We start from the raw sequence: 24,320 nt of genomic DNA, 5'->3' as shown, positions 1-24,320 counted from the left end.
TTTCATTAGTTTTTTCTAATTTTATAATTTTTTTGGGCGCCTTCATATCATTCTCATTTCGCATGAATTCTCTTTTCTATTTGTGATTTTGTATTTGCAGTTTCATGTTGATAGTTTTTTATTTTTTTATTGCTTCTTGAGTCTATATGTTATTTTGGATTGCACCTTTAACTTGATATTTTTTTCTTATTTGTTGTGAATTAGCTCTTTAAAGAACTGAAGTTTTCTAGATTGAGTGGTAAAAGGTGAAAAGTGAGTTTATTACAGCGAAAGGCTAAACATTTATGTGAAACACAAGAGCAATGACATCTATTGACTGTAAACACGTGAGGAAATGTGTGAGGATATATTTTGCTTGTTATTAACATGATTTTCAAATCTGAGGATCATCACCGTCAAATGATAAGAATAATTATTAATACGGTTATTTAGCTATGTAATAATAGTAAAGATGATGAACTTAAGGTTTGGAGAGGTTATGAATAGGATGGTTGGATTGAGAATCAAAGTAGTTATCCTTTAAGACAGGCCAGTCCATAGAGGTCCTGAGGATATAAGGCCTATGAGATGAGTTATTTCATCTCTAGAAGAGTTTATAGCCCAAAATATAGATGAGGAGGCTAAGGATTTTGATCATGAACATGGTATTAGAATTCGGCAGCTAAGACCTGCAGAAATATAGGAGTTTGACCATATGATTATTTTGTCCGTAAGAGACCATATATGGAGGATGGTTTTTGTGTTGGTTTGGATAAAATTTCAAGGAGTATTAAGATGAAGATTTTAGCTTTTCAGGGGAAAACAATCCTGAAGCATATTTGAAATGGAAGAAGAAAGTAGATTTGATCTTTAATTGTGACCATTATTATGAGGAAAAGATGATAAAACATGTTATTGAGTTTGTTGACTATGATATTATTTGATAGGATAAAATTGTATTAAGAAGAAGAAGAAATAGATAGAGACTTATAGAGAATTCAGATGAGGTGAAAACAATAATGAGAAAAAGATTTCTTCCTAGATATTATTATAGATGAAATTATTTTTTAGTCCTGAAGCATCTTTGAAATGGGAGAAGAAAGTAGATTTGATCTTTGATTGTCACCATTATTATGAGGAAAAGAAGGTAAATGAGTTTACTGACTATGCTATTATTTGGTGGAATAAGATTGTATTACGGAGAAGAAGAAATAGATAGAGACTTATAGAGAACTGAGATGAGGTGAAAACAATAATGAGAAGAAGGTTTCTTCATAGACATTATTTATAAGAAATTATTTTTGAGATTGTAGAGTTTAACTTAAAGGTCTAAGAGTATAAAGGAGATACAAATTTTAATTATTAGAGCTAATGTTATAGAGGATATAGAGACTATAATGACAAAAATTTTGAATGGATTGAATAGAGAGATAACTAATATGGTTGAATTTAGCTTTATATTGAGTTAGAAGATATGACTCAAATGGCTACCAAGATAGAGAGATAGTTGAAAAGAAAGAGCAATACGCACTAAAAAGGTAATTCAATTTTGTTTTAGCTTGATTGCTAAATTATAGAAAGGAGAGGGCTGCTCCATCAAATCCAAATACAACAAGAAACAAAGTTGGACCTTCTAAAGTTATAAAGAAGGATTTAACCATTGTTGTCCAAGATAAAACCAAAACTTAAACTAATTGTAACCATTATACTAAGTATTTAAGGTGTTGGGTAATGGACACACGATTTCGCAATATCCAAACAAAATGGTTATGGTTATGAGAGAACATAAGGAGATTGAATTCAAAAGTGACACATCAGAGGAGGATAAGATGCCACAACTTAAGGATTATAGTAATGTTGTCTATCCAATTGATGGAGAGATTTGTGATTAAAAGATGACTTAATGTTCAGATTAAGGATAATGATTGTCGCAAGGTGACGTCGAATGGCGTGCTAGCCTCTTGAGAGGTATTGTTGGAAAGGAAAAGGTTTTAGGTATGATCATACAATTATGATAATAAAGTACAGGAGTCGCCACCTAGTATTATAGTTACTAGGAAACCTATGGTCTACGAGAGTCTAAGTAAGGAACTAGTTGTGCAAGGGAAAGACGTATCACCCCAGTGCACCCTACCTAAGGTAAGTTGCATTATTGTTTAATTATTTTTCTAGGTCGCTTTTCTATCCATTATTTTTTTCTAATGTCCAAGGCAGATCTCTCTTTATGAGAGAGTCTCTACTTTATTGGGTGAGATCCTAATCTTTCTAAATTCAAAGTTATAGCATCACATTTATTTCCTAACTAATTCCTAACATTCCAAACATAATAATTGTTATGTGTTTTTTGTATTTAACTCAAACCCTAATGGATAATCATAAATTGGTTATAATATCTGTTTTTTTTTAAACAAGGCATTGTAAAAATATTGTGATTTTTATCTTTTAAAAAATATACTTGGAAAACTTTTAGGATTTGACCGTATGCAAAAACAAATATTTTTTTTAAATGAAAAATTATTTTCATTGAATTCTTTATTTTTTATTTTTCTTGTATTTTTTTTTAAGTTTCAGAGGAAGTCGGATATTTTTAATACCGAATCTGCATCTTACAATATAAATCTACAGCTTGATATTATGCAAAATTGTTGGAAAACACATACGAGGGGCCCATAAATATTTTTAAAATGACTCTTGGAAAATTTTATTTTTTTATTTTTTTATTATTATTATATTATTACTAAATATATTGGGTTGGGACGGCCCAACCATCTAGGCTAGACCCAGCCGAGTTGGGTTGGGCCGATTGTGGCCCAACAAACCTAGCTTTTTTTATTTATTTTATAAATATGAGTTGGGTTCGACCTAGCCCACCCTTTTAGGCTGGGCCAAAATGGGTCCAGCCCACATGGTTGTTGGCTCGACCTAGCAACCATATTAATTAATTTACCTTTTTGCGTGCAGAACGAATTCTCGTTCGGTATGCAGTAGCTAGTCTTGTGGCAGGGATATAAGAGTTACACCTAGAGTAGGGGGTCATGGTTGGTGGTCCTGCTAGTGATGCATGGCATGGCTGGAGGTGGTGAAGTCGGCGGTTAGTGTTGGTTATTAGATGTGGCGCTGGTGGAAGAAAAGCGTACGATGAAAAGAACAAAAAAAATTTAGAACGGCGATTCCCTACACGGAGGTGGCTGGCTGGTGCTTATATTGGCAACTCGTTGTGGATGTGTCAAGGGAGAAGCAAGCGGTAAGGTGGTTAGTTACTGTAGAGACCGAGGTCATCGTGGCAGAGGAGGAGAAAAGCGATAGTGGCAGAAAAACTAAGGGGAAGGCTAGTTTTTTTTCAATTTTGCACCCGATTTTCTTCCCCTTTAAGCCATGAAATTCACCCCTATTTATAATGGTGGAAGATGAATATTTTGTCTTTAATAGTGTCAAATCTTGATCCTTGATTCAACTCGGAAGGATCTTAACCATTGGCTTAAAGTTGTAATCATGGCCTGAAAAAGTTGTTGTAGAAGGGTTGGTCGAGTTGGCCACTTTGGGGTGACACTACAACCGTTGTGGTGTCAATTGGCTAGAAAAGACCATACTAAGGTGTAGTTAGGTGTCAGGTCATTGTTTGCGTGAAGTTTTGTCAAATTTGGTGGAGAAATGAAGCATTAAATGCCCTGAAAATAAGGCCAGCCGAGCAGCCTTTTCAGATGAAAATTAAAGAAGAAGATGAACAATAACCATAACGGTGTTATTTTGGTAAAAGTTAATTTAGTCATTTGATTTGTGATTTCTCTCAATTACACCCTTAATTGGTTTTAAAATTTTAATTTTGTGCAATTTTACCCAAACAAACTTCAATTTCAGCTCTGGATTTCAACACCTTTTTCATTTCGGTCATTGATCTTGGATTTCTTTAATTTAGTCCCTAATTGACCATTAAACTTTCAAATCTCTTGAATTTCACCCCTAATTTCATTGAATTTTGTCCCTATAGTTAGATGTCTTTTTCAAAATGATCATTGGTTGTGAATTTCTTTAATTTAACCCTTAATTGACCCTCAAAACTTTAATTTTGTTGAAATTTTACCACTGATTTAAACTAATTGACTTTGTAAAAATTAAGTTTGGTCTCCTAAAATTTTAATTTTCTCAATTAAGCTCAAATTGAGCTCCCAAACCTAATTGTTTCACCAATTAAGCCCCTAATAAAATTAATTTGACTTATTTAAAGTATAATTAAGTACTTGCACCTAATTAAATCCTTCAATTGAACCTAAATTAATTTTTAAATATAATTAAACTTTAATTTGGCCCATGATTAAATCAAATTGGCCCACTAAAAATCTAATTATGTCCCCAGGTTTAATATTTATGCAGATTCATCCAAAAATCATTTAATTTGACTTGAAATTCGCATTATCTCTCTAGTTTTGGGTAAAATAGGGTACAATCAGGCTCCCGTTTCTATTCAAAATTGTAGCTTAATTTTTTTCTTAATCTTGCCAAAATATCAATCTCTTTGCTATTATTATTTTATTTTATTGGAAAGAAAAAAAAGGTGAATTTGAGAAATAACCCAGAAATGAGTTATGACAATGATATAAAGCAACAAAGGAAAAATATATTCCATACTAGATGCCACATAACTAACAAGGTATGTTCTATGATTATTGATAGTGAAAGTTATGCTAGTGTTGCCCTTCTCGTATAAACATTCCTCTTTTTTTTTCAGATAGTACAAATTTGTCATATTTTTAGACCAACTTATAACTATTTTTGCTCAGCAATGATCCAAACATTAATTTTATTTTAATGTCAACCACATTAAACACATTATTAAGGGTTAGAAGTTTCTTGAAAGTCTTCTTTAAAATGACCTTCTCAACACGTAGTACCTTAGAGGTTGATGAATTCTTCATGTATACGTGTTCACCATCCACTTCTTTATATATGGAGACAATCATTTTCTCGGTACATACATTTCAAGTTATGCTAGTGTCAACCCACCATTGCTCAAGATATTTTAAAAAAATAATTAGATTGACTTCGAAAACAATAACAACAAAATGTTCATTTTTTAGATTTATCAAGGAGGTGATCAACCTCATTAATATTGGCTTCAACAATCATTTCTTTTCTTGGGTTACTTTGCTAAGCCTTATTTTGTTCATTATAATTTGTTCAATTATCACCATTTCACTTTAAAATTGTATTGTGTATAGAAATAATATCGTGTGACTAAAATTTCCAATAATTAAGTTCTCATGAAAGGTTAGAGGGTTCATAAACAGTCTTGCTTAAAACTCAATCTCCCTATACATAACTTCTTATACCATATTTATTCACCGCACTAACTTTCCATATATGTGAATTATATCGTATATGTGAATAGTGTTGTATATGTGAACAAGCCCTACTAGATAACTTTGATGTCGTTCTTAGAGTGTATAAATTTATTACTCTCAAAGAAATTTTATGACTATGAACCTTTTCATACTGACAACTTTAGTCTTGAACATTTTGTCCAAAGCTTTTCAAAGTGCCTTTCTCTCTTGATTAAGCTATAAATATCATATAGTGTATTGTGCAATCTATTAAAGATGTAGTTCTTGCACATTCCAAGCATCCATAATTGCTATAAAAGTGGGATCGAATTCATCATCTAAAAATTTTAGCACTTCTTTATACAAGAATTTAGACATGTTCAAAGTGGTCACATAAAACAATATTTTATGATTGTCACCTCTTAAGATTCAATCCTTTGAACTTTTTAGCTTCTCACCATTCTTATTAAAATGTGATGGTAGAATCCTCACTACTGAACTAGTAGTTGCCGAAGCAACTTTGGTAGGTTTCTCACAATGCATCACAAAGATAATAGTGGAATCCTCACTTCTGAAGCAGTAATTACCAAAGCAACATTGATTAGAACAACCAATATTCCAGATAAAATCAAGATAAATATAATTTTTTTTTGTAGCAATAGCCAATAATATTTATAAATAAATCTTTCAGCTTCACAATAAGCAAGTAATATAAAACAAAACTTGTAACAAAGCAATTTAAGTAAAAAATATATATAAACTATGAAAGATTAAAAAAAAACTTTTGTTTATTTTAGTTCAAATTAAATATGAATTGTGTCAAAATAATATGTTTAAACAAGAATAACAAAATGCATGATCATACCAACAAGTTTGCAAGTAACATGTATAAACTGAACAATTATATAAACATGGTTTATAAAAGGGTAGTTCATAAAAATATATATCATGCAACAAATCAAATAGATTCAAATTATTTGCAAGAATTTAGCAAAACAAATAAATGATAAACTATAACAATTAAAAATTAAAGTTGGTAAAAACCAAATAATCTTTTTAAAATATTTGTTCTAAAAGAAGTTTAACATGCATCAAAACATATGATAAGTTTTTTCAAGACCGGTTAAAACAAATAACAGGCATGGGAACAAACTAAACAAAAGATATGCTAATAATAAAGCCTTAAGATTATAAATAAAAACTTTAAGCAATTAAGCAATATTGTCTAGTTTAAAAAAAAAAGGCATGCTAAATATAAGAATATTTCAAGAAAAACCTAGATTTCATACAAGTTTAAATCTATAAGCATGCAAAGTAAAAACTCATGGCAAACATGTTTTCAACACAATTATAATAATAGAACTAGTATACATACTAAACATATACTTAAACTTGCAATTGATATCAATTTAAAGTTCTAGCATGCATACTAACAATAAAAATATTTATGTTTAAATTAAAACAAATGAGGGCACTTACTTGCTGAAACACTTTAAAGTAATGAAATTTATTGTTGTCAAGGATGAATCATTTGTTCTTAAAGCTTTATTGCTCCTTACTTATGCAGCTAAGATGTTTGCAATATGTCTTCCAAGATTTCAACAACACCACCTTAGTTTAAATGCACTTCTAAATAAGGTTTTTGAACCAAATATTATGTAACTCAAATATATCTCAACAAGATGAACCTAAGCTATAGTTATGGGAGAAAAACCAAACATAAAAGAAAAGGGAAAAACATTAAAATGAGGTGAAGAAGAGTGAGTAAAAATTTGGAAAAAAAAAAAACTTATGTAAAACTCTTCCTTCACCCTTATTTTATAGTGGATTTTGGAAGCTAAAATGTTAAAGCATTAATTTTAGTAATAATCAAAATTAATTCCCACCATTATCAATCTTTGATTAACCACCATAAATTAAAAGTTCAATTTAAACATAGTGGCCATAAATCTAATTTTTTTTTAGCTGAAAAAACTTTTCAGATTTGCGATAAAAGCTTCTAGAAAAGACTGTTAACATTCACAGGCTAGATTGGACAAATAATAGGCTATAAAAATAGTTCATCATTGACTATGGCAAAGTCCAGGCTCGGCCTAAAGCTTGAGCATGAATCGGGCTAAACCAGCACGCGTGCACGTGTGGGTTTATGTCCAAAGCCCATTTTGCTTAGGACCTCTCTCCTCTAAAAGCTATTGTGCTTTTTGGGCTTAATTTTAACTTTTCAACTTTCTACTTTATAAACATTAAGAATATTTGAGATCAATTTCTCATTTACCCATAATTTATTTACATCATGTTAATGTTACATGTTAAAGAACTTATGTTGAAGATTAAATTCTAACAAAGTTTTAATTCAAAAAGTGAGAGGATGTCACTTTTAATTTCACCTTAAATATGCCCATTAACTATGTTTTAACAAATTTATCAACATGTATATGCTAAATCTATTAATGTATGCAAACTTTCCCATATAAATGTTTAGGAAGTTAAGCATCATTAAGAATTTTAAAGAAACTAAACTTAATATGGATTTGCTATCCAATTGAGAATTACATGACCATGAAGTTTTACCTATAGTTCTTTCTTCCCCTCTCATCATTAAAAATTGTTTTTTCCCTAATAAAATATAAAGAAGGAAAGCTATATACACGTCAATTTGAATTATTAGAGTGTGGAAAGCCCATTTAATAACCTTAGTAAAATACCTCTTTTATTATATAATGATCACAACAAGATTTGGATAAAGATATCTGAATTCAGCCAGTAATTTAATATTCAAACTACACTAGCCATATTCTAGCTACTAAATTGACAAAAAAAAAAATCAATAGGTAATCATTAATGATAGGTAATTCAACCTAATTGTTATCAATCTCACACAAAATTGATTTTCTTTAAATTTCCAACTTAACTATAAAATTGATTAAAAAATTAATTGGTACCCATTAGATTACTCATGATTTCTTCAATTCTAATACATCTAAGTTACAAAATCATACTCAATTTCATCAAGTGAAAAATTAAGTCCATTTCTTCCATATCCCAAACAAACACTAAAATAAGAATCATACATTAATATAAAAAAAATTATCATTTCAAAACAATTTAAACACCTAAATATACATACAAACTACAAATTCTACAAACAAATATCAATAAATTAACTTTAAACATAAATGGATGTTACAATAAAAATGGTCGAGTTTTCTTACTTGGTGGAGTGAAGCTTGACTAGAAATGGAACTATGAAATTGAACTTGCATTGGTACTGATGGGTTGGGTGGCCATGTTTTAGAGGGGGCCTGTCAAAAATTTAAAGAAATGGGGTTCGAGTTTGAAATGAAATAAAAAGGGGGGAGAGGACTGTCAGGTTTTAATTGCTTTTAAAATTGCCGATGGAAATTCCATCGACAATATGACAAATAAAAATGCCAACAGAATAGCAAACATCATCTTTTTTATTTCATCTTTGTTTCCATAAAAAATTACAAATATAACTTCTTCTTTGTAATTTTCATCGGTAAATAGCGACATCATATTTTCCGCTGACATTTTCATTGCTTTTTTTAATTATTTTTTTTGGTAGTGAAGGTTTTATTTGTATGAAAAATATATTATAACTAAAATAAATTGTACCAAAATTTGAAACATCAAAAAGAATATTAACAAGAAAAAATCATGGGCTATATTTTATAAAAGAGGTCAAATTACAGCCCTTACCCAACCACATCAAACCAATTTAGCTTAAAATATATTTTGATCAAATCATTAGTTGCTCATTTAAATTTTATGTTGATTATTTTATGATACATGCCTGTTTAGAAAAGTGGTATAATTAGGCTAATTGGTATATGTATCCTTTTCCACCTTGATGTAGATGATGCATTTTATAACTCAATTGTATTTATGGTGATGAAAGTTATTGATGATTATATTTTTTGTGATGAAAAATGACATATGTCTTCCACATTAAGAAAAAGAGCTAATCCGTTGAATAATACAATTGTAGAGCAAGAGTGTTTTTACTATGAATTTGCACTTTTCCCCCTTCTGTTTTAGGCCCTAGGCTACGTGGCATGTCTACAACCATGTTTTTCATGCTTTTTCTCCTATTTATTTCATAAGATAACAGTTCATTTCATGCTTCGGTTGTGTTCCCCGCTACTACTGAGGCTCAGTGAAGAGTAGTTTGTGGAGGTCAGCTAAGCTTGTTTATCATTAGTTATTGTCGACGGAGAGGGAACTCGACCGTCACTAAGCCAAATGCATGGCTTTCTTAGCTTTAATTCTAGCTAGGTTGGGCTCTAATGTGTTTTATACAAGGAAACCGCACTCAATCGACACAATGTTTTCTTGGTGGCTAGGGTTTTCGGTAGGGATATGATGAGAATTATCTGGGCAAGTTATTGATTGATAAGTGTGGATGTTATTTCTCTCAATATTGTTAGGAGAGTTGTTGGTCTTTGTTTTGTTTGACTTTTTGGTTAGTTTTTGGGTTTCAATGCTTTTTTTATGGGAGAGTGGAGGATGTGGAGGTTGTGGCATGCAACCAGATAAAAGTTTCTTTTTCAACATGGTTTGGTTTTTTTCTAGATCGTTGATTTTTCTGCGTCAAATGCCCTTTTCTTTTCTTTTTTATCACCACGTTATGCCTTCAGGGGTGTTTCTCCTTCAATACCAAAGCTCCCACACTCACAACTCTGGTTATAAAATGCTTTGGAAAGAGAGAAAATGTTATTCCTTTTTCTGTTGGTTGAAATTAGTGTCTTGCTCTTTATATTTTTGTTTTTTCCTTCTTTGTACAACTGTTGTGATTGAATATTAAATGTTTGTGCTTTTAAAATCATTTCTAGCTCTTCTATGTTACATTTAGTCTTTCAATTTCTTGTGGATTTTTTATTATAAGACTAGGTAGTTATTATTTTTTCCCTTCAAATCTATTTTTCATTTTTCCTTTCACGCTATGCTTTTATGATGTTTTCTTCAATTTATTTCCCTTGTAGATTTGTGGAGGACGTTGCCCTTCACCATTGTTTTAGGTTAGGGTGCTTGTTATATCTGTTTGTTCACGTGAGGTATTTTCATCGATTACTTATCCTTATCTTTGTTTGCTTTTTCTTCTTCTTCTTCTTTAAAAGTGATCTTGTTTTATTTATTTATTTATTTTTGTTCTTTTCTCTTTGGACTTAGTTCACCTTGATTTTTAATGCATATACACTTCTTTGTTATTGAATGGTGCTATTGTGTTTTCCTAATGTATGAATATGGTGTCTCCACAATTCTATTTAGGATGGAGATTGCCATGTTAAGGTATTTTTCTTTTGGATTTTCTTGGTTCCTAGTCATTTATTTATTTATTGTGTTGTTTTCTTATCTTTTATAGTTGAGTGAGAATCTGCACAAACATGTTGATAAGGATAAAAACCATTGATTTTAAACTGGATAGCTTGCAAACGACGTTGCCTCTTAGCATAATGTTGAGCAATTGTCGTTTAACTTGTATTGAAATATCTCATGTAATTTCTATCTCTTGTAACGAACACATAAGCTCTTTCTTTTATCTCTTGTAATAACTTTGGTTATTTATGAAAGAGAATATACATGTCTCTAACAAGGTTTCCAAAGTTCTTTCAATTCTTTCAAGGTATCAAAGCCATTTATAGCTAACGTTTTTGTCGATCCTATGGCTGCTACTACATATGCTTCTTTTTTTCCACTACCTTTCACCTTCCATCTTAAGTTATCTCCATCAAACTTGATGGAACTAACTTCCTTGCTTGGAGTGCTCAATTAATTCCTCTGTTCCGAAGCTATGGTCTTATAGGAATCATTGATGGTTCCGAACTGAGTCCTCTTTAATTTTCTAGTGATGAAGAAAAAGCCTAAGGTATTCTTAGTTCTGCTTATATGGTATGGCAGTATAAGGACCAAACGGTACTTGGCTGGATTATTTCTTCTTTATCTCCTGCAGTGGTTTCTACCATTTAAGGTTTTGAGACCTCTCGGCTTGCTTGGCAAGCTCTTAGCGCATGGTTTAATGTGCCCTCAACATCTTGAATTTTTCTAGGATTTTTAATGGATCAATAGGCATAAATATAGAAAAAAAAATAAAGCAAGAGCAATCATGAAAGTACAACCTTTTTAGAATAACAAATAATTTCAAAGTTTTATTAGCAAGATCAATTTTCTAAGGAGGTTTTTCACAAACACTATAGGGAAGATTATGCCTATTACTAAGTTGTTGAAATGAAAGAGCTCTAATGATTTTAATTGACTAAAAAGCAACAAACTACTTTTCAAAACATAAAGACTTATCTCACTAAACCTCAATTATATGACCTACCAAGGCTTAAGAAACCCCTGAGGCTATACATTTCAATAATAGATGGGTGAATTGGCAACATATTGGCACAATAAAATGACATTGCGCATGAACAAGATGTGCATTATCACAGTCATATCCTTACAAAAGTTTAAGAATGTTATACATTGATAACAAAACTATGTATGTCTTTGTATCTCACTTTTGTTAAGCTATACTAGTATATGTTACCAATTGATATATTTGTTATTTGTAAAATTTATTTAATAAAATACAATAAAACCTTTCTTAAGAGGTCATATTGGCAAATAAGCTTTAGCATTGTTTGAATTTAACATACATTACATTTTATAAAATATAGTTAAAGGCCAAACTTTGGTAGATTTCTTAGTTGATCACCTGTAAACCAACATCAATCATGAGATAGAACAAGGCATCAACATCATTATGGAAAACCTTGTTCCATGACAATTATGGTTTAATAGGTTAAAAACAAAGAACATGATTGGTGCGAGGGTATTAATAATATCCTAGTGGGTTATAAAGTGACCTTATTATTTTAGCCTAATTTTCCTTACACTAGCAATCAAGTTGAATATAAGACCTTAAACATAGGGCTGGAAATACTCTTAGATTTAGGAGCCAAATCAATTACAATGATGGGAGATTTGTAAGTTATTATTAATTAGTTAGTTATGAAATATAAGTGTAAACATTTTACCTTAACTTTTATACCACGTATTGACCACAAACCTTATTCATAGGTTTTATGGTCTTGTTTTTGTTCTTATAGTGAGAGGAAATAACATAGAAGCTAACAGCTTAGCTAAACACAGGTCAGGATATAAAGTAGTCTTGGATCATCATGGCATCATCCTTGTAAGGATTATTTATTAATTAACTATTGTTATCATTCTTAAAAGGATTGCTGATTGATCGATTATTATTGATGTCCAACAAGGATGCGATGATGACTAGGCAACATAGATTCCACGATAAAAAAAAATACACAAAACAGTAGTAACAAAACTATTACTGAAATTTTCTATAAAGTACAAGTAGAAGGTCTTAACAATACTAGTGTTCTTGATCCATTTAAGGATTGGAGTGAGGAAATTAAAACTTTTTTAGAAGACCCTACGTAAAAAGTTTCTAGATATTTCATACTAAAAGCGACCAACTCCTAGCAAATAAATTAGTCACTCTTCATCTAGCTTTTATTTCCATATACTTGAAAGAGGTTCTGTTTTTTATAGTCCATGATAAATTCCTCTATTTATTGGTTCATTGGATGATAAGACTAATGCAACCATGAATTTCTAATCAAATAAAGGTTTATGTGCGGGTGTTTCTATTGGTAATTGTGATATGGAAAATGAGTAGATCGTCTAAGATGTTCAAATGGTTATGAGCTTTACTATCTCTTTTTTAAAGAAAAAAAACTAGCAAAATACAATTTCTTGCACATAAACATGAAATAAGAATTTGATAGTCAATGGTTTTTCAAACTTAGTAAGAAGTTGTCCGTTGAATCGTGTTAAAAATAGTGTTTTCATTTTTCATTAAAGCATTATTGTATTTTTTTTTATCTAGCTCATATAATTTGCTTTCACAATTCAAGACCATGAAAGAATTTTTTTTATTTTTAATGTTAAGGATCTCGAAGAAAAAGCCTTTTTTTCTTTCATCCTCGTGAGTTCTTTCTTAGTATAGACTAGGGGGTTCTCCAGACATATTTACTAGAGCATTGTTTAGGGCATCAATAGATAAGGAGGATATAGTTAGTAAAATAAAGGGAGGAGTATGAAGGTGTCATTTTTTAAAGAGTTAATGGTTTTTAGATCATATTTTATTTGAAATGAGCAGGAAATTTTATGAAGTAGATAATGAGTTGGGCATCAATTGTAGGTTTTGTAGGTTGATTGCAGGATAAACATACATTTCATATAATCCTACAAGTCACACCTAGAATAGAGAGAGTATGCTTGTGTTATTTGATTTGATTTGATGACATGTCAAATATACCTAAGAACATGGTCATAGTTTTTTATGAATAATGTGACTTGCCATGTCATTGACGTCAAATCGATTGATCGATTTCAATACAAGTATGATAGGAAAATATTCCTTCAATTAAAAAATAAAAGAATATATGGGGCATTGTTTACATTAAAAATAAATATTCATGTGTTGACCAAATAAGAACAATAATTGTTCATATTTAAACATATAAAGAAAGGCTAAAATAGATCATGATTAGTAGAATCATCCAAGCTCGAAGAGTCCTAATTAACCAAGGAAATTAGAAAATGGTTGATGAAATATCTTAAAGTCATGATCAACCAAAAATAACCAATCAACCATAAAAGTTTAAGCATGCACAAGTAACCAAAAGGTTCAATCCTATTCATAATAGGAGTCCTCTAAAGATTAAATTAGTTAGAGTTATCAATTATGTAGGATTCATGTGATTATCAGCATGGAGACGTTCAGATTATAAAAGTATTTAATGTATATACTTCTAATCTAATATAAACATTCTATGTAGGACTAGAATTTAATATTTAGATAAAATGCAAACATTGTAACAATATAAATAGGCAATCCAATAGCTAGAAACAATGTCCAACCCCACATATGCATTTTTTATATAATTTATTCAATATATAGTTTTTTTTTCCTTTTTTTTTTCAATATCTCCTTTATTTATAGCTTTTATTGACTTTCTTTTACAAGTACTTATTTACTTTCATACTTTATTTATCCTTTTTTTGCTTTAAACTCTTGTTCTTCTTTACCTATTATTGTTCTTGTGTGGTGCTACTTGAGATAATATCTTTCTTAAGGTTTAAAATCTTCAAACCCTGTATTCCATCTAATTTCATGATGCAACCTATCTCTACTCAAGGTTCAGTTCCTAGTTGTAGTTTCTTTTTATAGAAAGGAAGAACAATTAACAAGTAGCATAATTAATTAGAAGACTAACAACTTGTAAGTTAATTAATCAATTAACAAGGGTAAATTCTTTCTCTTTTATTCCTAGTGCTTGTCAGATCTTTAAGCATTGATTTGAACCCTTATAACTACCTAATTTAAGAGAACGAGGTTTACCCTTATTCCCATGATAAAGGAATGGTGGAAGATCAAATTATATATATATATATATATATATATATATATATATATAAGCTAAAGTTGAAGGCAAAAACATTGTACATAGACTCATTTCACTATTCACTACAATAATGAAATGATGTTTTTGCCTTTCCCAAAAATACTAAATGCCTTTGTGTTGGGGGCACTATAGTACTATTACATGGCGCATTAATCATTAAAGATTTGTGGAGGGATACAATTGTCTTTTCATCTTTTTTAAATATAGTGGAATGGCCTAATTATTTTCCATTAATAATTTTGGAAGAGTTTAGGGGTTTCGGCTCATATCTTATTTGAAAATTCTATGGTTTTTGCAAATGAGTATGAAATTTTCTAGAGGAGATAATGAGTTGGGTTTATGGAGAAAATCTTATTTGTGCATTTTGGATGGCACATGTGGCAAAGATGAGATGGTTTGTTGCTTGTGGGCCTTTTATTCTTTTCTCTAACCTCCTCTAAAAATTATAGGTTAGTCCTGTTTTTACTTTGTCAACTTCAGTCCTTATTCTTTTGATTTTTTATTCTTGTTCTTAACCATTTTATAAAAGTTTTATTTGTTTTCAATTTTATCATTCAATCCCAAAGTATCACAAATTATTTTTTCTAATTTGGTCCTTATTCTTTTGATTTTTTATTTTTTTTCTTAACCCTTTTATAGAATTGTTATTGGTTTTCAATTCACCTTTCAATCCAAGTTTATGGTATATTACTTTTTACAATTCGATACTAATTCTTTTGATTTTTTAATTCTTTTGTTAAATTTATTATTCTTTTCAATTTAACCCTCAAATAAAAATTTGTTGTCGCCTTTTAATTTATTTTTTATTCGATTTTAACCCTTATTCTTTTAATTGTTATTTTTTATTTTGAATCTTTTTTTGTGATTCTTTTTCCGATTTCATCCTTCAGTGTTTTATTTTTTGGGGATTGGGTTTTACAGTTTTTCCATGCATTATGACCTGAATCACGAGTTTGAAAAGTTAATAGGGGTTAACATCCTTCTTTTTTTAATCTTATTTTCTTTTATGATTTCATTGTTCGACTTCAGTTTTTATATATATAAAAAATGGTTTTGTGATTTTTTTTAATTTTATTTCTATCGAGTTATCTTGATCTCATAACTTGGAACGCGATATTGATTGGCATAACATGGAGCAGCTCACCCCTTAATCCCCATATTATATATCTATCATGCTATACAATGTTTTCTTTTTTTTTTGTCTTTTTAATTTATCTTATTTTTACCTTTCATATTAGAAGAAAAAAGAGGGAGAAAGGACAAGAAAGGAAAAATCAACGGGAGCGTGGTACTCATGCCATCCTCAGGAAGTGGGGACTCGCTTTCTAAACTTAATTAAATGCTTACTGTAGAAAGGTTAGAAAAAAAAGGTTCGAACAGGTAAATATAAATAATAATCAGATGCTACAATTTTGAAACTGAAAGCAATGCCATAAAAGGCAAGGAGTGGTCGGTGCAAGAGAGAGAGAGTAGCAAACAGGCAAGTGCGTCGGTGTCCAGAAAGGGAAACCAAGGGGCAGTTTTGCTCCGTGAATGATGAAAGCGATCTAACACTTAACGGTACAATTATCTCTAATTATGTGTGAAAAATAGCAGCAACCCAACACCCTACAGTCAAGTCTCCGTCGCAGTCATTGGCCCTTCTCCTCTTGGCATCAGTCAGGCCACACAACTTTAACAGTACGTACTCTCAGCCCCTTTTTTATTATTATTATTATTATTTTTCCTTGATCTACCATACCGATTGTGGTAAAAGATCACAAGAAATAAGACTAAATTACACGTTAATTTAGCATGTCGAATTATCTCCTCTTCACTTTGAGACTAAGAACCATAAATCCCCCTCTCTTTTTTATAATAATTGTGGCTTTACTTTGCGTTTACCTTGCGTTAGCTTCTCTTAATAAGAAGAAAGAAAGGGGAAAGAAGAACAGTTTTGTGCCCTTGTGAAGGAAACTATTTTTTTTTATTTTTGGGTTTCTCTCTCCCTCTCTCTCTCTCTACATGCTGCACATAAGCTCAACCCTTTTCTGTCCTTTGATTGGGGTTACTATTGACAGGTCCCTCTCGTCATAATAGCCGTGTCTGACTGCTTTTGGCCAAGAGAACTGATTCCAAGGACATGAAAGATTGTGACTATTCATCACCATCCTGTGGCATTTCCAAGGCACAAAAACAATTTCCATTTTTCATACCCGAATTACTTCTCTACTCTCTCTTCTTTTGATGGTGAAACTGAAGCTTACAGTTCACTTTTTTGGCTATATCTTGTATCGTGCTTGTTCCCTGTAAGGCATTACTCAATTTGGGAACTAGAGAATTAGTCTCGAAACAGTTTTTTCAGACCTGGAGAACGGTAAAAAGCTAAAAAGAAACACCAAAAAATGCCACTAGTCCATGTATACTTCTTTGGGACTAAAATTAAATAGTATCAGGCAACCAAGATGAGGTCAGGCAAACACACATATGTGTTGATGTGTAGCCCCGAAGGAAAAGCAGCAATGAAATGCCGTATGGCACATAGGGCGGCAAAGCAAGAGCAACAAACAGTATTATTATTAAAAATGAAGAAAAGCAAAGCCAACTGTTTTAGTCAGAACCCAGAAATAAATTTATATCTAGTTGAAGATTTCGTCCCTTCGTTAGTTCAAACTGATGACCAACCTTTCCCAAAGACTCGGAACTTCCTTATCTCTTGGTTCTTTCTTGGCCAACAATTTGTTGTTTGTTGGGGGTGGCTCTCTTGGGAATGGTTGGACAGTGAAAAGAAAGATATGCCTCATAGTTAAAAGCCTGCTCTTTGCATGTCACAGCTAGCAAGCATGGTAAGGATTGAAAGATTGCATTCGCAAGGAAGATGAACGGCTACTTTATACATGGTTTGAGAGGGTCTCGTGAGACGAACCCATTTTTCTGCAGCCAATTTTGTGGAGTCCTAATCTGCTGTTAGAATCCTGATGATGCTGCAGCATTTGCAAACTGGGGAGGTCCTGCTTGCCATTGCTGATAATGATGACGATGATGAAGCTCGGTGGGAGAGAGGGAAAGATCACTTCCGATTCGGCCTCCACTACTGCTGCTTGGATACTGGACCTAGAGAAATTGAAACACGACTACTTATTAGCTAAAAAGACCTTTTAACTTTTTGTTTGCTTCAGAACTGATTACATGAGCTTTAACTAAATGGAAGCTCACTTGATAATTTGGTGGATTGAACTGTGGGGGAAGAACATGAAGCATCTGACCATCTCCATGCGATCTCCTGAACTGCACATATGTTGGCATTTCACTAGACTTGAGTGATGCTAGAGATTGAATGTGGATTTTGCTAAGAAGCTGAGTCGTTTCAGTCTCCCGATACCGATCTCTTCCATGTCCATCGTTGTCACCCCTATACAGGTCAAGCTGGTATTTACAGTGACATGAGAAACCATGAGCAAAATAAACAGTAAAATCTGACCAAAAACAAAACACAAGTGCAGCATAGGATGCGAAAGGCAACAATCAAATTAAATGGTGTCAATTTAATGTTGTACCTTAGGCCTGAACCCCCGATTTTGCCAGTTGGGTTCAAGTGGCATTGCTGCTGAAAGTTGCTCCATGGCAGCGTTGTGCCTATCCTGACCAAATTCTATACTACTTTGCTTTGAAGCTGGATTGCCCAAGCTCAAATCAAGGTTGTGAGCCGCAGCATTCCCTGATGATTCTAATCAACTCATACATAATTAATTAGTTGAATAAATATGAATCAATTGAATAATGATTGAATAAACCCTGGATATCCTCCGAATTAAATTGCTTACCAAGCTCGTTTTCATAAATGCTGGGATCAAAGTTGGTCACTGCCTCTTTGCCATTGCACTTCATTGCAGCTCTGTCATAGGCCCTATAAAAGAGTTTAAGAATATTTAAAACTCCACCAAACACCACCAAATAACATTAATTGATTTCCCGTTGGCCCTATACTGCCGATCAAGGTGTACACAAAATAAAACCTATAGCGAGGGCACACGCGCACACACCTTGCAGCTTCGATCTCAGTATCAAACAAACCTAGATAAACATACCTGCAAATAAAAAAATTATCACAACAAATATTGATAGAAGCAAGGAAATGAGATTTGGGGTTGGTGTATGAAATGTCTAAAGAAGAGAAAGAAATGGTTACTTTTTGCCTAAAAATTGGCCCATTCGAGCTTCCCATCTCCCGCACTTGTGCAAGGTTACACCTCTATACTTGGAGCTTCCTCTAGGAAATCCTGTGCTTTGCCGGCGAAGCACATGAACAAACTCTTCCTTAGTGAGGTTGCTCATCTGTTATCATACACAAGAATCTTCCCTTTGTAAAACCCATATATATGATGATATGTTTCCCTTTTTCTTTGATTTCAATTGCAACACAAAGAAAAGAAAAGCATATAAAAAACACAACCGTACGAGATAAGGTTTGCAAGCACACTATTGAAGATATAAGATAAAATCTGTACCCCCCACCTGTTTCAAGTCTTCCTCATAGTCTTCAATTCTAAAATTGATATCTGCCTCCACTCCCCGAAACTTGATAGCTGCCCTGTCATATGCACTGCAAAAGAAAGAGAAGAAAAGGACTCTTTCAATCTCCCAGTCTGGATTTGACATGAAAATTAGTGGTCATTTGCCTTCCAAAAGAAGACAAGCAAAACTTTCACGCTTAGCAAACAAGGGACTATGAGAACTCACCGAGCAGCTGCATGTGCAGTGTCAAATCCACCTGTTTAAATACAAAAGATGCAAGAAGCAGAAACCGATCTCACCCGCATCAGAAACGTTTGAACAATAGATGACAAATAAGCCATGATTTTCCACGCCTAAATAATAGTAATAACAAACAACATTCAAACTAGACTAAATCATACCTAGATACACTTGCTTCCCACAATCCCTGCATCAATATCATACAAAAAGCTATATCATAATTTTTTTATTTTCAAAACCACCACCACAACCATTGCAATAAGAAAAACCAAAACAAAAAACGCCAACCATATATGAGATTCCCATCGGCCAGTCCTCCGGTAGAAGGTAACACCACGGTATTGAGAGCTCCTGGACCGCGGTCCTCGCCTACTTTTCTTCAATGGCTGTGAGACTTCCATGGATTTTTGAGAAACAAGTGAAGAATCCGATTGGCAAAACTTGACACCAACCCAGTGAGCCCGAGGGAATCCACCTCCACCTCCATCACCACCTCCAACGCTCGATGTGGACCCCATTTCTTGATCCTCTAAAGGAAAGAACTGGCGGGTCACCGGTGGATCACTCATGTCCATGGAGTCTTGATCATAAGGAACCGAGAACCCGAAAATCTTGCTGCTAGTGCTGCTGCTGAAGCTTATGCTATGCTTCTTGATTATTCTATCTCCTCTCTCACCACAACCATCCTCTTCTTCTGATCCATCCTCAATTACCACAGCAGAAGAGCTGGAATTCGACACGGATCCAACCCTTTTGCCCTTGTCAACTTCGCCATCTTTTGATGTTTTTTGGCTTGAGCATCCCTCGGATTCGTCGTCTCTTGTTTGATCAGGCGAGTCATTCAAGTTCCACATTTCTTTTAACCTCTTCTTAAGATAGAACTTGAAGCAGATTGCAAGATTTTTTACAACCCTCCACCATATATGAAAGCAAGAGTAGAATAATGATTGCTGAAGGAAGAAAAGCTACACAGCTGAGATATTATTGGCGGTGGCTGATTGAAGAAGAGAGGAAGCTGAAAAGAAGAAGGTTTTATCTCATTATCAAAAAGAAAGTTTTATCTTGGTTTTAGTGAATCAAATAAATAATGAAGCATACTCATGTAATAAAGAGCGAGAAGGCCAAAGAAAGGGTTTGAGTATTCAAAGGAAACAACCTACGACTCCTCAGGGAGAGTGTGGTTTTGTTGCAAAAAGGTATAGTAGAGGGAGAAATGTTTCAAGATCTTGGTAATCCCTGACTGCCCAATACAGCATAGACGAGGCCAGTTTGAGTTAGCTTTAGCAGAAAGCATCCACACCCACCCTAATAACTCTCTCTCTCTCTCTCTAGCAACTTGCCTTGTCTTCCTTTTTCATTTGCTACCACTTGTTTTTATGGCTCAGGATATGCTTGCACAGTTGTGCATAGTTTTTTTTTCTCTCTTTTAAGGGAAGAGAAGACCCTTTCCTTATTTCTCTCTGTTTTTTTCTTATTTGATGTTCGATAAGAAATTTGCCATGATGTGTGTCTATTTTGGCTCTTGCAATAAACCCAATTCTCTCTCTCTCTCTCTAAACTGAACAAAAAAGACTTTGCTGTTTTATGGGTTTTGTCTGTAATTAATATATTTATCCTTTTCTTATTGGTGGGTTCAGAGGGTCATTAGATTGGGGGAATGGAGAGAATGGAAGAAAGAATCGTCTCTTTCTTACTTCAACTTTCCCACGTTAACCAAATCGAAAAGCATCTCTCTCTCTCTCTCTCTAGTTTACCCATTAATAGAAATAGACAAGGCAAAAACTCAAAGATGGCTAATTACCCAATTTCCTTTATTAGCTATTAATTATTATTAAATCGTTTATTTTCAACATTTTAGAGCCAACCCAACCGAATAAAAATAAAAACTAAAATTCTGAGGAGTATAACTCACTGGTCAGATTCTAGATTTGTTTTCTAGAGATTATCAGTTTGAGTCTCACAAACCTCAGAGCCACTAAAGGTTTAAATGGTCGTTAACTTCAAGGCTCGTAGGATTAGTCGAGGTATGCACAAGTTGATCCGGACACTCATGTTAAAAAAAATAAAAATAAAATAAAACCGATCGATTTAGTTTGATTAAATTTAATTCTTATTTTTTGTTAAAACTAAATAAGTCTAAATAGATAAAGAAAGGAAAGTTCATTTTGTTGGTTTTGATTATTTTGAGATAAAAAGCAGATTGTTTGGTTCATTTTAATTATATATAGTCTCGGTTATTTTAGTTTGATTTCTTGAATATTTTCTTAATTTTTAAAATCTAAAATCAAATTAAAATAATCTTTTTAAAAAATAAACTAAATCAAACTAATTTTTTTAATAAAAATCTAACCAAAATTTGATTTTATTGAGTTGGTTTTTAAGAATATTTTACTCCCCTTAAACCTAATCATTATTCACACCCACTTGTCACAATCACTCCCCACCCCTCTTTTTCCTTGGAAAATTACAATGAAGGGCTTTTTTTTCTTTCAGGTCAAACCTCAAGAAATGATCTAGATGAATACCTAATCTATTTTTCTTTTCGATTACATCCTCAACATAACAATGAATTCTTATTTAGATTCTCTTGTGAATTTTAGTCTATCATAACCATTTAAAACTCATATAACTTTGTTTCTCCCAGAAGCAAACCCCATGAATTTATTGAGTTTTTTTTTTTTTTTTTTTGTCCATGAAAGACTGTAAAAAAAGCTAAGAGCTTTAATTTTCCTTATAAAGTCTAATCTACTATTTGATGGAAATGAGAGAATTTTGATGATTTTGAATGGGAAAATGAAATCATACAAGTTTCATAGGACTTTATAACAATTATATTAAATAAAACCAACTAAAAGTTTTTATTGAAAAACCATTGCCACACGAGAACCTAATCTAATCTAAGTTTTTATCCATTGGTGGACTCATATATCTTTATTATCTGGCATAAGTTGCAACACAACCATCAAATAATTTTTGTTTAAACATTATTACTAAAAGTAAATTGTAATGATATACTAATATCAAAAATAATTTTAAAAAAAATAAAAAAAAATTATTTTAATGTGTTTTCAAGAAAAAACACTTTAAAAAACCATTGATATCACAATGTTAAACACCCATGAGTTTTAATACCATAGTCAAGCCAAGCTTTAAGAGGGATTCAATTCATATCCTAAATTCGGCAAACAATTATACAATTCCAAATATTTATTCGGAATATTTGTATATTAGGGATAGCCCTTCCTCAATCATAAATCTTTTTATTATTATTATTAATGTGGGTGTCTGAGCTAGTTTGCGCGTATCTCGACTAATCTCACGGGTCCTGAAGTTAACGATCATGTAAGTCTCCAGTCGCCATCATATTAGCAACTATAAGGCTCGAACTTGAGACCACAAGAAGAACAAACTTTTTAATCCTAAATTCTTACTACTAAAGCACCTACTAGATAGTTTTCTCAATCGAAAATCTTCATTCCACGTATTCTAGTTATAAGAGCTCGCTTCTACTTTGTTATAGTACCTGGAAATAGTGTTTGGTTATTTGAACGTCCTATAATTAATTAATTGCTTTTGAGTTTTTAAAATAATAACAAATTCCATATGAAATATTTTAATAGCTCGTCATTATTTACAATATATTCAGATATTCAGAAGCATATAGTGAGCTATGAAGTAAATATCATTGCCTTGTTTCTTATAGTAACCTTTCACTTTTTGAGCCACAAATTAAACATAGGGAGCACTAAGTAAATAAAATTAACCATGAAAATTATCCCCAGGAACCACCAGCTGCTCTGCCAAGGGAAAGAAAACTGAGACGTGGAAGAAGATGCAAGGAGGGGGTGGTCACGGAAAAAACATTAAAGTAGAGGGGGTATTTGTGGAAACAAAAGAAAAGGCAAATGGGAGCGAGTAGGGAGGGAAGGTATCAGAAAAGGAAATGGGAATAATGTTAAGAAAAGGAAAATCTTTCCTGAAAGGTCCAATCCAAGAGTACGGGAAGAGGGCCACAGTTGCCTCTTTCGTTCTCCTATCGACCAATGGCATGCCTTTGTTGTACCTCGTATTTATGACCACTTGTCTCTCCCCCCACGCTCCCGCTTTAGCGCGTTCATCCCATTTCTTCACAGGATTTACCGGCAAGCCATTTCTCATCACTTCCTAAACAATTTAGAAGAATTTATAATTTTGATAAAAAAAAAAAATAATAAATTTTGAGGTTGATGGACAATTTAATTATTTTTTTAAATTGATAAAAAATAAATTTATGATATAAAAAATTAAAAATACCTAAAAATTCTTAGCCATTGAAATGTTTGAAAATATTCTCAATCATTTTAGAAAATTTTGATTCTTTATTTGTTGTTTATTGTTCGCTAAGAGTTTTGCAAAACTTTTATTTTCAAAATGTATATATTTTTAATTTCTTAAAATTTATCTCAAGATTATTATTTTTTCTTATACACTTGTTAAGATTTTTGTGATTGAGAGTTTTCAAAAATATTTATTGATGAAAATTGTTTTAATTTTTTTTCAAAAGATTTTTTTATTCCATAAAATTTTTATCTTCTTGTTATAATTAATGATTTTTACTTCTTAAAAATTTAACTTTTTTGTAAAAGCGTTTTCTAATCGCAAAAACAAACGGAGCCTTAGTAGAATGAACTTTTGAACCAATCAAGAAACATGTATTGTTTTTTTTTTCCAAATTAACTAAGCAAAGAGAATTTTAATATAAACAATATTCGTAATTGTCTTTACATAAAAAAAAAGTTAACATACATGTGTC

At 32.1% G+C, this 24,320-nt stretch overlaps 1 protein-coding gene and 1 long non-coding RNA gene across 5 annotated transcripts; one reads left to right on the top strand and one right to left on the bottom strand.

Moving 5' to 3' along the window:
- The first annotated feature begins 16,248 nt into the window (after nucleotides 1-16,248).
- LOC127905379 (uncharacterized) lies at nucleotides 16,249-17,137 on the top strand. Its single transcript, XR_008059337.1, has 2 exons — nucleotides 16,249-16,474; nucleotides 16,855-17,137. It is a non-coding gene; the product is annotated as an uncharacterized LOC127905379 (long non-coding RNA).
- Nucleotides 17,138-17,329: 192 nt separating this feature from the next.
- LOC7489744 (AP2-like ethylene-responsive transcription factor TOE3) lies at nucleotides 17,330-21,076 on the bottom strand. Of its 4 annotated transcripts, none has more exons than XM_024600360.2 (11): nucleotides 19,817-21,076; nucleotides 19,690-19,715; nucleotides 19,514-19,544; nucleotides 19,289-19,376; nucleotides 18,963-19,108; nucleotides 18,817-18,861; nucleotides 18,598-18,680; nucleotides 18,431-18,500; nucleotides 18,331-18,397; nucleotides 17,990-18,199; nucleotides 17,330-17,887 (listed from the first exon to the last, which is right to left on the bottom strand). In XM_024600360.2, exons 1-11 carry the CDS (start codon nucleotides 20,380-20,382, stop codon nucleotides 17,741-17,743), a joined length of 1,479 nt encoding a protein of 492 aa, XP_024456128.2. In that variant the 5' UTR covers nucleotides 20,383-21,076; the 3' UTR covers nucleotides 17,330-17,740. The 4 variants fall into 4 exon arrangements, with proteins under 4 accessions (XP_024456128.2, XP_052309297.1, XP_024456127.2 ...); XM_052453337.1 differs by having other exon boundaries at nucleotides 18,331-18,500; nucleotides 19,817-20,543; nucleotides 20,627-21,071; XM_024600359.2 differs by having other exon boundaries at nucleotides 18,331-18,500; nucleotides 19,817-20,543; nucleotides 20,685-21,071.
- Nucleotides 21,077-24,320: the final 3,244 nt, after the last annotated feature.

This window comes from Populus trichocarpa, chromosome 5, assembly GCF_000002775.5.
Source record: "Populus trichocarpa isolate Nisqually-1 chromosome 5, P.trichocarpa_v4.1, whole genome shotgun sequence".
Lineage (NCBI taxonomy): Eukaryota > Viridiplantae > Streptophyta > Magnoliopsida > Malpighiales > Salicaceae > Populus > Populus trichocarpa.
The sequence above is the reverse complement of the archived record's forward strand: the minus strand, read 5'-3'. Positions and strand labels throughout refer to the sequence as shown.